Source organism: Sorghum bicolor, chromosome 9 (assembly GCF_000003195.3).
Source record: "Sorghum bicolor cultivar BTx623 chromosome 9, Sorghum_bicolor_NCBIv3, whole genome shotgun sequence".
NCBI classification, from domain to species: Eukaryota; Viridiplantae; Streptophyta; class Magnoliopsida; order Poales; family Poaceae; genus Sorghum; species Sorghum bicolor.
Window position 1 is genome coordinate 52,670,387 of NC_012878.2, and position 16,963 is coordinate 52,687,349.

The 16,963-nt window shown below is 43.3% G+C and overlaps 2 protein-coding genes across 2 annotated transcripts; both read left to right on the forward strand.

Moving 5' to 3' along the window:
- On the forward strand, positions 576–13,237 carry LOC8076990 (protein RETICULATA-RELATED 5, chloroplastic). Its single transcript, XM_021447816.1, has 12 exons — positions 576–1,668; positions 1,820–2,029; positions 2,123–2,383; positions 3,888–3,974; positions 4,096–4,152; positions 5,294–5,523; positions 8,682–8,811; positions 9,546–10,076; positions 10,537–10,644; positions 10,831–11,376; positions 11,911–12,033; positions 12,776–13,237. The coding sequence occupies exons 1-12, from the start codon at positions 775–777 to the stop codon at positions 12,944–12,946; spliced, it is 3,348 nt and encodes a 1,115-aa protein (XP_021303491.1). The 5' UTR covers positions 576–774; the 3' UTR covers positions 12,947–13,237.
- Positions 13,373–16,732, forward strand: LOC110430313 (aldose reductase). The gene is made up of 9 exons (XM_021447814.1): positions 13,373–13,853; positions 14,481–14,531; positions 14,619–14,692; positions 14,791–14,878; positions 15,136–15,342; positions 15,441–15,512; positions 15,667–15,726; positions 15,836–16,012; positions 16,390–16,732. Exons 1-9 carry the CDS (start codon positions 13,713–13,715, stop codon positions 16,477–16,479), a joined length of 960 nt encoding a protein of 319 aa, XP_021303489.1. The 5' UTR covers positions 13,373–13,712; the 3' UTR covers positions 16,480–16,732.

A 16,963-nucleotide genomic window follows, 5' to 3' on the forward strand; every position in this document is an offset into this window, starting at 1 on the left:
TTCACCTATTTTTTCGTCCATCTCCTCTTAACTACTTTGATATTGTAAAGTTTCCTTCCTATCTCGTTTGTGACCCGCCAGACTCATGATCTAGCATTGATGGATGCTGAATATGGAGTCCAATTCTAATATATATTGATTCATTTGTATATAATTAAATCGAACCCATGACCTATGTTCGTATAAGTTAAAACAACCTATGTTAAACAATGTTACGAAGTCTTATTCTTATATGTATTAGGGTTCAATGCAACATACAAATACGTTTGCTAGCTTAATATTAAAGAGTCAAAATTCATAACATAAATTTTATGCGTCCAATGACAGTACAGATTCTGATTTCAGCATATATTGAAACATAATCATGAAACAAAGTATATGTTTCGTCGCAACGCATAAGCATGTTTGCTAATATTACATTAATTAAGTATAATTAAATTTATTATTGGATATATTTTTATAATATACTATTTATACTACTTTTAAATTTTTAATTAACTTCAATCAAACTTAAATTAATTTTAACTTGCGACGAGGTAGTAGTAGTAGTACTATTGTAACTCGAGGCCCCACCTCTCCAAAACGCTCTCCGGCTGTTCCCCTTGCTTACGCATAAGGCATAACCGCGGCGGGGACACGCGACAGCATCCACCTCGCCGCCGCCGCCTCCTTCCTTCCGCCCATCGAGTCGACCGATCGATTGTTCGCGGCCTCCCCCTAGTCAGATCCCACTCAATCCCAAGCCCAAACCCTACCCACCCTTCTCAACCAGCGATGATGGCAGCGGAGCCCTCGCCGTCGGTTCCCTCCACCGCCGCTGACGACCTCGAAACCCTCGCCCTCGACTCATCCTCGTCGTCCGCCGCCGCTACCGCCTCCGCCTCTACCGACCCCCTCCTCCGGCCACCTACCTCCCCGACCGCCGCGAGCGACGACCACTTCGTCATCGACGACTTCCTCGACGAGGACGACTTCTCCACCACACCGTCGCCCAGCGTCGTCCGCCCGCCGCGCGCAGCGCGCGGCGATGCGGCGTCTCCAGTGTTCGCCAAAATCACCGTATCCGATCCCAAGAAGCACGCGGAGCCCAGCGGCGGGGGTGCCGCCGGTGTGATCCCGGGGTCCGGCAGCTACTTTTCTTACCTCATCACCACCCGTTTTGCTGGCGGCGGCGGGGAGGTCCGCGTGCGGCGGCGCTTCCGCGACGTGGTGGCCCTCGCGGACCGCCTTGCCGCAGCCCACCGCGGCCTCTTCGTCCCGGCCCGGCCCGACAAGAGCGTCCTCGAGGGGCAGGTGATACAGCGCCACGACTTCGTCAGCCAGCGGTGCGCTGCGCTCCAGCGCTACCTCTGCCGCCTTGCCGCGCACCCTATTGTTGGTCAGAGCCCTGATCTCCGTACGTTCCTCACGGAGCCTGGTGCCATCCCTGCCTTCCAAGGTGAGGCGCCGCGGTACTGGACTTCCACGGTGAATGCTGCTGCTCCGCTGGTGCCAACGAAAGCTGGGAGGGACTTGTTTGGGATGTTTAAGGGTCTCAAGCAGACGTTGGTGAATGGGCTGGTTGCAACAAAGCCTCCACCTGTGGAGCAGGAGACAGACACAGAGTTCCTGGCACACAAGGCCAGGTTCGAGGACTTACAGCAGCAGCTCACCACAACATCGCAGCAGGTATTGGTCAATTCACAGATCTTGTGAAATAGCTCAGTTGCATGTGTTCCTCACGATGCTTCCTCTTTTACATACATACATACATATTATTATGCGACGAATACAAAATTGCTCTGGCCAATCCTTTAATTTTTGTATTTTATATATGCAGGCAGAAGCGCTTGTTAAAGCCCAAGATGATCTTAGAGAAACTACAGGTCACTTGGGAATGACATTGATTAAGCTGGCAAAATTTGAAAGAGAGCAGGCAACATGTAATTCCCTAAGAAGACGGGCTGGTGAAATCCATAGTTTTGCAAATTCTGTTTTGAAGATGAGCAGGTCACAGATAAAATTAAACTCTGAAATTGTGAAACACCTGGTATGTTAATATATTGTGGACTCAATACCGGGAAAGTGTTTTTATCTTTTACTGGAATTATCTGACTCACTAACATTGTTTATGGCTTTGCAGGGTAGTATCCATGAATACTTGGAGATGATGATATCAGTTCATCATGCGTTTACAGATCGCTCTAATGCTTTACATTACGTGCAAAGCTTGTCAGCAGATTTGTTTTCCTTGCACACCAGAGCAGGGAGACTTGAATCTTCATCAGCAAGAGATATGGGGCATGAGTGGTCAACATATCAGAAGGTAGAGGGGTTGAAAGAAACAATAAGATCAGCGGAAGCAGCCAAAAGTGATGCACTTAGAGAATATGAAAGCATTAAGGTAAGTTGCCTGATTAAATGTAAATAATAATATTCCATCAAAAAAAAACTTAAGGAGCATGAACTTACCTAGGAAAATTACCTAAACATACACCTCATGGTTTTAGGTGCCGAAGAAGCGTGCACCTCTTAATTTTTAGCGTTGCAAGTTGAGCCGTGCTTTACTCTTGACACAAATTAGCACATCTAGCAAAATCTGGCATGATTAAATGTTGTTCTTATGATTATTAAATTTATATGCACGGATCTATATATAGGGATTAGAAAAACAGAAACCATGAGGGACAATTCTAATTGAAAGAAAAAAACAGATAGGAACAGACATCCCCTTGGGGCAAAAGAAACCCTGAAGAAACCTTGAATCTGAGTATGACAGATCAATACCAAATCCAAGAAGGCAAGAAGTAATCTAGGAAATGTGGCTGCTGAGTGTCTGTGAGCTTGTCAATTGTTTCTTGCCCTAGTGCATCTCGCTGTCACCAGTTGTTTGTTCTCACACCCCGCACTGGTTGATTCTCATCATCCGAGTCCCTAGAAGAACCTTGGTTCCCTGCTACAGAATCACACGTGGAGAGACATCCTTGTGTGAGGTCTGTGTGCTGTGGTGGGAGCATGGGGCCTTGTGTGTCTGCATCAGTGCACACATGGAGGGTGAGGTTATGGAGACTGGGCAATCTTGGAAGAGGCGGCGGAGATGGGTGAGGGCTCGCCCAGAACGTCGGGTGTCCAAGGGGACAGGACAATGAGCAGAGATGGGGATACCCTCCTCATAACCTTGTTCTGATGGGTATACCCCTTCTCTCAACTGGCAAAGAATTTTTCCCCATCCTTGGCCCATACTACCAGGTGTGGATTTGGGGAATGGGTATGGGTACCAATGACAACGGCACGATGCTACCTTCCAATTATATCATTTTAAATCTGGCAATTCTAATTTCTGAAAGCCTGGAAACTAGAAGGGTGCCTGGGGATGCTGTATCCAAATGGAGTGGTATTGAGCTTTTTTTTTTCTCTTTTAGCTTGAGCATATGTTGTGAGGTTATTCGACTGATTCTGAGAACATTAGGATATCAAGTCATATTTGTGGAGTTCAGGGTTTGATATAGAAAGTTATACTCCCTCCGTCCGTGAATACAAGGCGTAACCACTTTTTTGTATACAAGGCGTGTGCCTGAGGCCATTAACGCGCATGCAACATTTAACGCTGGGTCTGCTAATCTCCTCGCCTCCTACGCTGCATGCAGCACACCGTTCTACAGAGCATTCATGTTCTCTTTCGCCGGCGTGGAGTGAATGGGATGGCGAATCCTGCATGCACGCATGGGCGGCATTCAAAATGTTATCCTCGGAACACACCTAAATTAAATTGTTTATTGGTCTTAGTGCTGAAGGAGTTGCGTCTTCTATTCACGGATGATGGGAGTAGTACTCTAGGGATGCTAGGTGCCAATGTGCCATTATGGCTGTTACTGAAATTTGAAACCTTGTTGCCTTTAACAATGCAGGAAAACAACAAGATTGAAATAAAAAGATTTGACAAGGAAAGACGCCATGATCTCATCGAGATGCTGAAAGGTTTTGTGGTAACTCAGGTAAGAGGGCTACGTGTCCAGCAAAGAAAGCCATTTTGAGTACATTGTACATTTGCTGACGAAAGAGTTGAAATAATCGTGGTTAACTACATATTGTTTTGCTCTTCAATTGTTTATGCAGGTGTCTTATTCAGACCATTTTGCTAATATGTGGACAAAGGTAACAGAGGAAACAGAAGTATATGCAAACAGGAGCAACTGATATACGTATAGGGAGTGTAGAGTAGTTGATTTTGATCTACATTTAATTTGCTCCAACATCCAGCGACTACAACCATTCTTATTCTACCCCAGTTTTGCCACATTGGGTTGGTTGTAGTGCCACATGAGTTATGTGCGGTCGTTTATGTGCAGTCGTGAAATTGGGTCCCGACAGATGAGCTTCTTTAATCCTGTTAGCTTGACTGATAATCCAGGGCTAAAAGTACTTTATGTTGATTTGTTGTAAGAGAAAAACACTGTTGAATGACAGATTCGGCAGATAAGCCCCAACAAACAAGAATTTTACACAAGATTTTTTTGATGATAACTTACAGTTAATGTCCATGAGCATCACGCCACGTGTACTTATCCTGTTGTGTTCCTATCCTGTGCAGTAATGCACGGGTGTATCCTGGCATACTAGTGCAAATGGAGAACGAAGCAGCTTTTCAGGTTTCACTGTTTCAGTTTTCCACACATTGCTGGATGCTGACAGGGCAATTCCAGCAGAGCTTGTGGCTGTCGTCTTTTCTTATCCACACATCCTTCGCAATCTGCATGGAGTACTACCCACCTGTCAAGAACGCTCGGACGTTTCACATGAAACCTTACGAATTTGCCTCTCTCTGTCGTTGCCTGTGAATCGATTCGCAGTTTATCGAGACCGCGACACAGATTTCAAGTTTTCGGCTCTCACGACCAGCATGGCTCCAAGCAGGCCGCCAGCAATGCTGTCCCACGCGCCGTCTCGAAGTCCCGCCGCCTTCTTCAAACCGCGCCCCTCCTCTGCCGGCTCCCGCCTCGGCGCCAAACACCTCCCGGTCACCGCCACCGCCTCAACCCGCCGCAGCGTGTCCGCCTCCGCCGCCTCCCGCCGCGGCTTCCTCCTCTTCGTACCCTCGCTCGCCGCCGCAACCGCCGTCCTCCGCCCACTCGCGTCCGCCGCCACCGAGGCCGATGACGCCGAAATCCCGGCTCCACGTCCATCGCCCACCGAAGAAGAGCCCCTGTCCCCGCAACCCGCCGCGGAGGCGGAGGCGGAGGCGGAGACGAAGCCTGAGCCCAGCGAGTCGCCCATGTCGAGGGTGTACGACGCGACGGTCCTCGGGGAGCCGGAGGCGTTGGCAGGGGACGCGCGGGGGAGGGTGTGGGAGAAGCTGGCGGCCGCGAGGGTGGTTTACCTCGGCGAGGCCGAGCTCCAGTCCGACCCCGAGGACCGCGTGGTCGAGCTCGAGATCGTCAGGGGCCTCGCGGCCCGCTGCGCCGACGCTGGGAGGGGCCTGGCGCTCGCGCTCGAGGCGTTCCCCTGCGACCTACAGCAGCAGCTCGACCAGTTCATGGACGGCAGGTGCGGTGCTCTTCTCCTTCTGCGGTTTACTTTATTTGTTACCATGCTGATGAAATTGTGGGAAGTTCTGTTGTAGCTTTGGTTTGATACACACGATGCAGCTCGTCTCAAAAGAAAAAAGAATATATTGTGGCACCTCATGCCAATCAAGAGGGTTTTCTTTTCTCAATGAATCGGTTCCTCCAGGCATTACTGTGCATCAATTTGGATTCAGTCGACTTTATAAACAAAAAAAATGGATTCAGTCTCGATTTGCATTTAAATGCTCCCAGCCAGGATTTGTTCTCCAATACCCACTAAGAAAACCACTACCACTGCCCGTGAGGATTTTCTCTCTCACACACAGGAAAACCGCCAATCCTTCTATTAACAGAGTGTTTAACACTTTGTCTCACTCGGGAGAACAGAATGGGTTACATTCTTTTTCCCCTTTGAAGTGTACAAACACTGGTAAGGAAAACACAACAAAAGAAGGGGTTCTTTGAAATTTAAACTAACACCTCAACCCGACCTAGACCAAGAGCCTGGAGTTTATGGGCTCCAGCAAATTCCCAAAGTTTCAGGTCTCCCAAGAACAGGCGCCTTGCATTTTGGACTGAAGGAAGAGCACCCTCAAAGGCACACAAGTTTCTTTGTCTCCGTAAGGTCCAAGCTCCTAAAATGACAATGCTGTTGAAACCTGTTCTCTGTGAAGTATCAACCCGTTTGCTGACCTTCCTCCAATAATCCGCAAATTCTGCTCATTTTGTCTAGGAACCAATAGGATTTAACACTGGATGCCAAAACTGTCGGGCAGAAACACAAAGAAGTAAGAATGTGCTGGACAGTGTTTTTTTTTTTGAGGAATGTGCTGGACAGTTTCATCTTCCTGATCACACAGAACACAGTCATCAGGGTGTGGAAAACCTCTTCTTGCTAATCTATCTGCGGCCCAACATTTATTTTTAATGGCAAGCCAATTGAACACTTTGCATTTAGACGGGACCCAAGATTTCCATACTCTTCATCCAGGGTTAGAAAGTGATTGAACCATAGAAGAAGGCTTTGTAGCTGATTTGGAAGAGAATGAGCCGCTTGCCTCATGCTTCCATATATGTCGATCCTGATCCATGGACCATGGACAATTCAATGTCTCCTAGGATATTCCATAACTGCAAAAATTGAGACAATTCTTCCTGGGAAAGCCCACATTTTATATCTCTTACCCAGTCATGGTTAGCAAGGGCCTAGGCAGCTGTTTTAGTATTGATGCATTTGTTTGGGACACGAGCTACCACCATGGAAGCAAGATCAACCAAGGCATTGGCATGTACATGTAGATGTTAAGTATAATAGTAAGGGTGCTAGTGTAATCTCCTATTTCCTTCATTCCTAATTAGTAATTACAAGAAGTTTTGGCTGTTCTGGATACATAGCTTTTACTATGTATTTAGATATACCCTATGTCTAGATACATAGTAAAAGCAATATATCTAGAAAAAGCTAAAACGTCTTATAATTTAGAAACCCTAAACTAGTGTCTCTCATGCACAGTCCCCATTGGACCTCAATACATTTATCCATAAAAAAGGAGGGGGGTTGCCTGGATCTAAACCTAGAGTTTCGATACCACGTTACGAATAATGGAGACTAAATTGGACAATAGTATTGAGGCCCAATAGGGAGTAGAGACTATATATAGAGTATATGAGAGATACAAGAGGGAAACCCTAAACTAGGAGATTACACTAATACCCTTACTATTATACCTAAACAGTAGACAAGGATCGGACCAGAAGAAACTTTTTTCACCATTTATAATCAGAGAGATACTGAAATGGCAAACATCGCTCTCACTTGAGGCTAAATTGGAATGTCCAAACCCATACTAGGTCAGTCCACACTGGTTATCCTCAACCACAACCATGTCATCTGCAAATCCTAAGTCATAATATTTAGATTTAAGATCCCCAGGCTACCGAGGTTACATAGAAAAGCTATCCTGATTTTACTATGGCCTCACCCATTTAGGTATATTCATGATGACTAACAAATAGATAGGGATAGCTGAGAAACAAAAACGAACCATAGTAGTCCTTCCAACTAGGGAGGCGGTCTGCAATCTTTTCTAGTTTCTATGGGCATTAAGTCACCTTTCCTAAAATTTTTATTCAAAATTGGAAGCTCCAAATGGTGCAAGAAAATTGAGAAGTAGGGTAATGTGAAGTATCTCCTACCACTTCGAAAGCTACCTTCATCACACCTGATAGGGATCACAAAGCTTTTCTGCAAATTAGTGTATAGACCCGAAGCTTCTCCAAAGCAATCAAGAACCATTTTGGTGATTTGTAATTCCTCTTTCACTGGCTGTATGAATATGGCAACATCGTCTGCATATAAAGTGACCCATTCTCCAAATCTCCAGCCGAATGGTTTGATAAGGGTTGGAGAAAACTCTCCTCACCGGCCTTTTTGAGAAATAAACCATTAAGCACATCCATAGTTAATATGAAAAGCATCGGCGATAATGGATCGCCTTGGCTAAGCCCCTGCTGATGATTAATGGACTCACCAGGTTCACCATTCAAAATAGTTCTTGCTGATGGGGTTGTGAGGAGATTTGAAATCAAGTTACACCCGAGCCAACCGAAGCCCAAATAATGCAACAATTCCAACAAGAAAGACCATGAAAATGAGTCAAATGCTTTTGAAATATCCAACTTTAGGAAGAGGCTAGGAACCTTTGTCCGCTGTAACAACTTGATAGTTTGCTGAACCGTCATTTAATTATCATGAATACACTTATACGCTTATACACCCCCCACGGATGAAAACATTTTGATTGGATGAGATCAGAGAGTTGAGACGGGGAGGAAGCCTGTTAGCCAAAATCTTGGTCATCAGTTTCGAGAAACTATGAAGCAAACTGATGGGTATGTTATCACTCACATTGATAGCATTGAAACCATTATTGTAACAAGCATAAATTGTATGTTTGGTGCCTCATTAATAGTGTGATCTTTTATCATGAAAAAAGGGTGCTATTCTTTGCACTCATGGTTAGCTGAAACTAATTGGATTGGATGTTGGCAAACAGTTATATTCTATAAGGGAAAATGTATTTTAAGTAAGAACTTGACTCCTTTCAACAAATGTTGACAAGCTTATGCTTTATTTAGGATTGATGGCAGAATCTTAAAGTTATACACATCGCACTGGTCGCAGGATCTATGGCAGCAGTATGAACCTCTTCTGAATTACTGTCATGATACCGGAATTAAGCTTATTGCTTGTGGAACCCCACTGGAGGTGATTGTTAGCTACTTAACTTTTACAGTCAGTAAGCTAGTATGTGAATAATGTGGACAACCCTTTTTTATCAATAGCATACAACACCAGTGATTCAAGTCTTGAAATGCTTGATTCCTGGCAAAGTTTTTCCAGTATATCTTGAAAGATAATGCTATATATTTTGTTATATATTTTTCATTCTACATAACATGATACTGTCTCTCTGCAGGTTACTACACAGAGCTGCTTAGCAGGCATGCCATCAGCATGGTTCTAGTATATAGAAAACTCCATGCAAACTAGTGAAAAAGCCTTGTTTTGCACACTAAGATACAGTTTCTGTTATAGTGTTATGACTCATCACTCATGATGTGTATTCTGCTGAATGTGCATGTTACTGTTCTATACTTTGTGTTGGAGTATAAGTGAATTGCCCACTCTCCCCATCAGCTTAAGTTTTTGGGTTGAACTGGTCGGTGCATACAACTCAATAAGCTATCAAAGCTAGAGGTCTTGAGTTCGAATTCTACTTGACGCAATTAAATAAAATATATTTGCTGCTCGCTCTTATTCCACATCTATCTCTGATAGAGCCTCCACGTGAGGGGGGGGGGGGGTCTTGGAATATAAGTGGAGCTTTTGGGTGTTGGTCGGTGCATGCAACTCAATACTTTGTTTTAGGCATTTATGAGCTTCAAATGCCAATTTTCGTTAGTCAACTTGGTAGAATATAAGGTCTCTTTCTTGAGCAGGTGAAAAGAACTGTCCAAGCAGATGGGATTAGAGCTCTAAAAAAAGCAGAAAGAGAAGCATATGCCCCTCCAGCAGGCTCAGGATTCATCTCTGGTTTCATGTTTGGCTCAGGACGGTCATTGATAGACAAGCTCTCATCAATGGATGACTCTCTGTTTGGCCCTACGTCATATCTATCAGAACAGGCAAGAGTAGTTGATGATTATACCATTTCTCAAGTTATTACGAGAGAACTTAGTGATGGAGATCTTTCACGGTTGCTAATTGTTGTGACGGGTGCAAGCCATGTTATGTATGGGCCACGGGGAAGTGGTGTTCCTGGGAGAATATCTAAAAAGGTGCCAAAGAAAGACCAAGTTGTGGTACTACTTGATCCTGAAAGACAGGTTATAAGGACGGAAGGTGAAGTCCCTATTGCTGATTTCTTATGGTATTCGGGGGCTAAACCTTGCACTAGAAATTGTTTTGACCGTGCTGAAATTGCTCAAGTGATGAATGCTGCTGGTAGGAGGCCTGAAGCTTTACCTCAGGTTTGCTGCTTGATCTTTCTTCTGGCTCATTGCAAACTAAGTTTCTGTTTCCATGAAGCTTTAAAATTTCTTGTTGTCATAGATGCTAGCCTTTTATTTGAGAACATAAGGGTCAAGGAATACTGACCATGATTCAGGAAGAAAATCAATAGGTTGCATGCAATATTTTGTGTACGTTCGTATTAGGGTTTTCATTGGTCACTTGTATCCAGGATTAGGTCATCAATCTGTGCTGGGAACCAGTAGAAGGCAGGCCCTGAATATGCTTTGAGATCATGCCTTGAGAAAAAGTGGCTAATAAAATGTAGCTTATTATTAATACAGTAAAATCTTTCTCCTAATATAAATGCTTTTAATCATTGCAATAATATTTTTCTTCTGTTCGTAAAATTTTTCCATACTTGGTAGAAGCATATATTATTGAGTTTGACTAATTGAACTTTTGCACTCAACATTGCAGGATCTTCAGAAAGGACTAGATCTTGGTGTAGTTTCTCCTGAAATATTGCAGAACTTTTTTGACCTCGAGAAATACCCTGTTATGACAGAACTGATTCATCGATTTCAAGTACGATTATCCCACCATTTTCACTTTACTCCTCAGTCATCTCTCCTATCAATTTGATTAGTTGAGGTTTCTGAACACTCCTTGATGCATACACTTCTCTTGATTGTAAACCGAATAATTATTGGAAGCTAGTGATGTCTAAACATGGCTTAGACTGAATTTTGTTTTTAAAAACAACTTCTACAGGGTTTCAGAGAAAGGTTGTTGGCAGACCCTAAATTCCTTCAAAGATTAGCCATTGAAGAGGCCATATCAATATCAACCACTCTACTAGCACAGTATGAAAGGCGGAAAGGAAGGTTCTTTGAAGAAATTGACTATGTCCTCACAGATACTATTAGAGGATCTGTTGTTGATTTCTTTACAGTGTGGCTTCCTGCTCCTACTATTTCAGTCCTTCAGTATGCTGATGATGGTTCTGGTCAGAGTTTGGAGTTTGTCAAAGGCCTTTTAGGATCATTGCCAGATAATGCATTCCAAAAGAACATCTTGGGCCAGGATTGGAGTATCAAGCAAAGAATTGCAGCAGTGTTGGTTGGTGGTTTGAAACTTGCCAGTGTTGGTTTCATTTCTAGTGTTGGGGCTGGGGTTTCCTCAGATCTCGTCTATGCTGCCCGAGGAATAGTGAAACCTTCAGCAAATGTGGAAACAGGAAGGAAGAGAGCTCCTATATGGAAGTCAGCAGCTGTTTACAGTTGCTTTCTTGGAACATCATCAAATTTGCGGTATCAGGTAGTTTATGGAATAACCAACTTTTGATATGAAGACCTAGGTTTTCTAACTCTTTCTACCCGAATGGTATTGACGTTGTACTGATTTTTATTAACAATTAGCAATGGTTTTAGGTACTTCATACAAGTAATTTTACCTTTTAACTCCTTTAAATTTATTCCATAGAAGCATGACATGTTCAGCATTTTCAAACAAACCCAGATTTTTGCCAATTTTTATGTGATCCCAGCTCCTTTTGGTTCAACCATGGGATGTCTGCCCCTCATTTTTTTAAAATTTTGATTTACAAGATTGTGCTGTTGACACCATGGTTGAAGACTTCATCTTTTTTTTTTTTGAAAAAAAAGAATCTCTCTTACATATTATAGTTCAAACTATGACATATATCTAGGAATAGATCAAAAGGCCATGTCATGAAAATTTGATCTGTTTCCACTCTCCAGATCATGGAAATAAATTTAGTTTGCAAATCATATGTTACAGTAGTTTTGTTTTCACAGTTTATCTGAATTTTCTTTGCTAACTGTGTTGAAGATTATTGCTGGTCTAGTGGAGTATCGACTAGGAGAGAGCCTGGTTACATACTACAACCAACCACTTATTGCTGGTTTGTTGTCATTTGTAGCTAGGACACTGAACTCATACTGGGGAACACAGGTTGGACTTTTTCCCGTTTCCTTTGTTCTCTGCTGAGTATGTTTTAGTAGTTCTTTAAAGTTTTTTATAGTATACAATCATGATTGTTAAGATATGAAACTTGCAAAGAGTAAGGTTGTTAAATCTTCCCGCATTATGATTCATGTACTTTTGCTGGTTTGCTTATCATTTTAACTTCATGCACATAGAACAAGTGTAGATGTGATGATGTTCTAATTTTTTATGCAGTTCCTGTTCACCATATGCCCATATTTCTAACACTTACCACTTAAAAATTAAGATGTGACGATAAACAAAATGACAATATTTGGAAAGGAAAACCAACTTCCTAAGCAGTGACTGGTTTGGACTTAAAGGTAGTCCTTCTGCTTGCTCAATTTTCTTTGGAACATTTTCTGATATTCTATAAGGCAATTGTCATCAGCTCATTGTAATCGAAGGAAATTTCAGTTCATGTGTTATCATACTTAATATGCACAACGCTTCTATGCAATGGTTATCAGTTGTCCAACTAATCGTGATTAGTCACAACTAGTCTAGCTTATCAGTGCCATGGCGATTAGTTATGCACTATGATGATTATTCGTGATTAATTGGGCTGATCGGTGCCACGGTGACTAGGGTTTATCAGACGGTTTGAAAACATTTGCAATCTTAATGCTTTACACAAGTTAGTAGTGCTACAACGTAGCAGTGTATTTTCTCTGTCATCAGTCCTCACTGCCTATTCTTTTTACTGCAGCAATGGGTTGATCTTGCGCGGTACACTGGATTACAGAAAAGTGAGGAAAAGCCTCCTGCTGCTGAGGCCACTATGCCACCTGATTCAGCACACTTGGAGGGTTGTACGACTGAAGGACATGATTTTGATGACAGCAGCAATAACACCGATGAATCGACTGGTCCGAGCTAGTGATTTGATTACTTCATGGTGGCTGCGGATCACATGGCCTATGTTCATAGACAGTGAAAGTGGCCACCTTCTAAGAGATTGAGCCCTGTTCTTGCGATCACAAAGGGTGGAAATTTGAGGAAATACTAGTCACAAAAATTTGTGCATTTCCTTTTTCAGCGTTACCACTAGAGTGAACATAATGTTCTCATTTCTATTCCTAGAGTAAATATTGTTTGTACCATGTACATCTGTAAAAACTCCTGCAGCTAGCCCCTAATGGATGTGTAGCAATGAGGGCTGTAACTTTTAGCATTGCATGGTCGTAATTCTGGTCTAGGTTGAATAATGGCGATACTAGAAAGTTTGACAGTATAGTTCTCTAAAGGAAGGTTGGCAGGTCCGGCTGTTGCAAACGCCAAACGGTTCTCTCTAGAGCCAGATGTGTCTGAGAGTGAGCAAGTTATCCTCGTCATCTTCCGCCAAAATATGGTAGGTAAGAATAAGATAGTTTCTTTCTCGAAGAACTCCTTTGTTTTGTACTTTATTGTATCATTGGCCAGCTATGGGCTCTAGCATGTTCGTCCAGTGCACTCCTGCTCCGTGCATGAGAAAGAGGTGTCATCAGGCTGTGATGGCTAGCCATGTGTCCATGGATACTAATGTACGTGGCATCTATTCCTGGAGCTGTCTGCACATATATATAGGAGGTGCACTCATCTCACTTCTGTGCAACAAGCAACTTCTTCAAGAAGATAGGAGAAGGGAATTACACTGAGGTTTAAGAATGGCGAGTGCACAGGCAATGGGGCAAGGAGAACAAGATCACTTCGTTCTGAAGAGCGGACACACCATTCCAGCTGTTGGTCTAGGCACTTGGAGGGCTGGCTCAGATACCGCTCACTCTGTTCAGACAGCCATCACCGAGGTATAGCTGCATGCATCTCCTATTTACCTAAACTTTATGACTAACATATATTTAGGAAAAGGATTAAATTATTAAATAGGGCACATGATTCTTGTTGCCCGTAAGGCTGTAAACGTTGTGTAGGATAGTGTCCTACGGTCAGAACAAGCACGATTAGCTGTAAATTTGTGGAATTCTGATTTTAGTCACAAAGTTTGTGTTAATCATCGATAAATCTTATCTGCATCTTCTGTATTTGAGTATAGAATTACGTCCTTTTGCTGTGGGTCTGGGACTTAAGAAACAAAGATTAATCCACTTCATCCCGTCCTGATTCATGCTAGACAGGGTAGTGACTCATAGGCAGCAGTGCCCAAGTTACCCGTCTTACCGATAGATGTGGTAAAGCAATAATTTGCTCAAACTTTACCAGAAGTTAACAGCAGAAATTTAAAATTGTACATATTTTCTGAAGACTGAAGGTCTTTATTTATATGGAGGTGAACAGCCTAAAAGCCTTCACTGTTGTAGACTTGTAGCACTAGCTTGTAGCTGAAGGATTTGCCATACTAGTCCTGTGTATAACCTGAATTCCGCACAGCCTGGTTTTAATTCAGCAATGGAATCTGAATGTCTGATTACCTGCAGGCTGGATATAGGCATGTGGATACAGCTGCTCAATACGGAGTAGAAAAAGAGGTACACATCAAACGTAATCATATGTTTCTGTATTAGCCTTCCTAGTAGCAGGTGATAGTATGTCATAAAACATCCTCTGTCAACCAGGTCGGTAAAGGACTTAAAGCTGCAATGGAGGGTGGGATCAATAGGAAAGATTTGTTTGTAACGTCGAAGTTATGGTACTCATATGCTGATATGCAGTTGTTGTGCTGAATACCTATATATCAGTGAATATTACTCCAACATGCGAAATTTGATCAATATTTGACTGCTTCAGGTGCACAGAGTTGGCTCCTGATAAGGTTCGGCCAGCACTTCAGAAAACACTCAAGGATTTACAGCTGGATTACCTGGATCTCTACCTTGTAAGAAGCCAAAACCAATGATTTTTTATTGTTAGAACTTTCATACTGTTATCTGAATTTTGTATGCTGAGGGACAGATTAATGCTTATAGCGCCCATGTTCTCCTACGGTTACTGTAGCTACAGGTTCAGCTTACACTAGCCTGCTTGCCCTGTTATCTAAGCAGTGATTTGAAATTAAGCCCTTTTTATGCTTAAATGCAATATATTCTTTCTGATAGAACCATTATGCTCTCATTGACAAATGAACGCATGCAGATCCATTGGCCCTTCAGACTAAAAGATGGGGCGCACATGCCCCCGGAAGCTGGGGAAGTGCTGGAATTCGACATGGAAAGAGTGTGGAGGGAAATGGAAAGCCTTGTGAAAGATGGGCTAGTTAAGGATATAGGTGTTTGCAATTACACAGTTACCAAGCTCAACCGTCTGATGCGGTCAGCAAATGTTCCACCAGCAGTATGCCAGGTTTTGAGCTATTCAGAGTTGATCAATTGCTACAAGCCTACAACATGTTGAACAGTTGAAGTGACAAAATTGAACTCGAATTATACTTTTCTTGACAGATGGAAATGCACCCTGGTTGGAAGAATGACAAGATTTTTGAGGCCTGCAAAAAGCATGGGATTCATGTTACAGTAAGATTTCTTCTGAAAATCAGATAGGACAAAGTGATCTCCCTAATATTATGTGTATCTTTGAAGTAAAATCAGTAATTCTCTATCTTAGCATATTTTGATATCAAAACAAAAGGCACTTACCTTCTTGTATACTCTTTTTGTTGCTTTCCAGGCTTACTCTCCACTGGGTTCTTCAGAGAAGAACCTAGCACACGACCCCGTTGTCGAAAAGGTTCCTTCGCTAATCTAACGAACAATCATCGCACATATTTTTTCAGTTAAACCCAAGCTCCTAAACTACATGTGGTTTCTAAGGTCTCACTCCAGACATTTAACCACAGGTAGCCAACAAACTGAACAAGACCCCAGGGCAGGTGCTCATCAAGTGGGCCCTCCAAAGAGGGACAAGCGTTATTCCCAAATCGACCAAGGACGAAAGAATCAAAGAGAACATCCAGGTGTTTGGATGGGAGATCCCTGAGGAGGACTTCACGGTCTTGTGCAGCATCAAAGATGAGGTGAGTGCTGCCATGACTTTTTTTTTTGGGTTTTAGCAATAACTTAGCATGACTTATAGTTATTGGTATGTCCTATAGGTTATAAAGCTAAGATAAAATGGCCACTTAAACTACTACGGAAAATCTGCTTATCTGATATGGTAGACTTCTCGGCATCAACTGAGCTTGTTATGCCACTTTCGCACCAAATGAACATGCCCCAGCAGCCTCTGCAGGATAGTGAGATAATGCCATTTTTCACTCAAAAAAGAATTGGAGTTTCGAGATCGACGCACAGAGAATCGTTTGATCCGTTTTTCACTCAAACAGTCTCTGCAGCAGCAAGTACTCGTTTTTTTTAGAAAACCAATAGTGAACCGTTTTTGCCTGATCTGCAGAAGCGCGTGCTGACCGGAGAGGAGCTCTTCGTGAACAAGACCCACGGGCCGTACAAGAGCGCATCTGAGGTCTGGGACCACGAGGACTGAGCTCCGCTGCCGCTGCCGCTGCCGTGCTGCCGGATGCCTCCACCTGATGAACCCAAAAATAAAAGGATCCCGACGCCGATGCGCAACAGCGCAAAGCAGCACTCACCCCTCTGTCTGTCACCTCGCGTGCTTTTGTGAAAAGCAGCAGCCTCGCACAAGAAAGATGCAGAAGAGTTGTGCAACAACCCTCCTGTACTGTACCATAAACTGAAATAAGGAAAAAAAAAAGCGGTGCAGTTTGCCGTTGTGTTTTCCTGCGTGCTTCCTTTGCTTGCATTGCATTATTGCCTTACCAACGACACGCTGCTGTAGTTGGTGTTGGCACGATTGCAATTTGCAACTCGCAAGGCATGCTGTTGTTGGTGTAATGGTGTTGGTGCTGCAGGCTGCTGCGGCGTGGGATAGAGATCCACATCTCATGCAAATTTGCAAATTGCGAATTGCAGTCTGCACGATGCAAACCGCCGAGATTCAGTTCGACCAG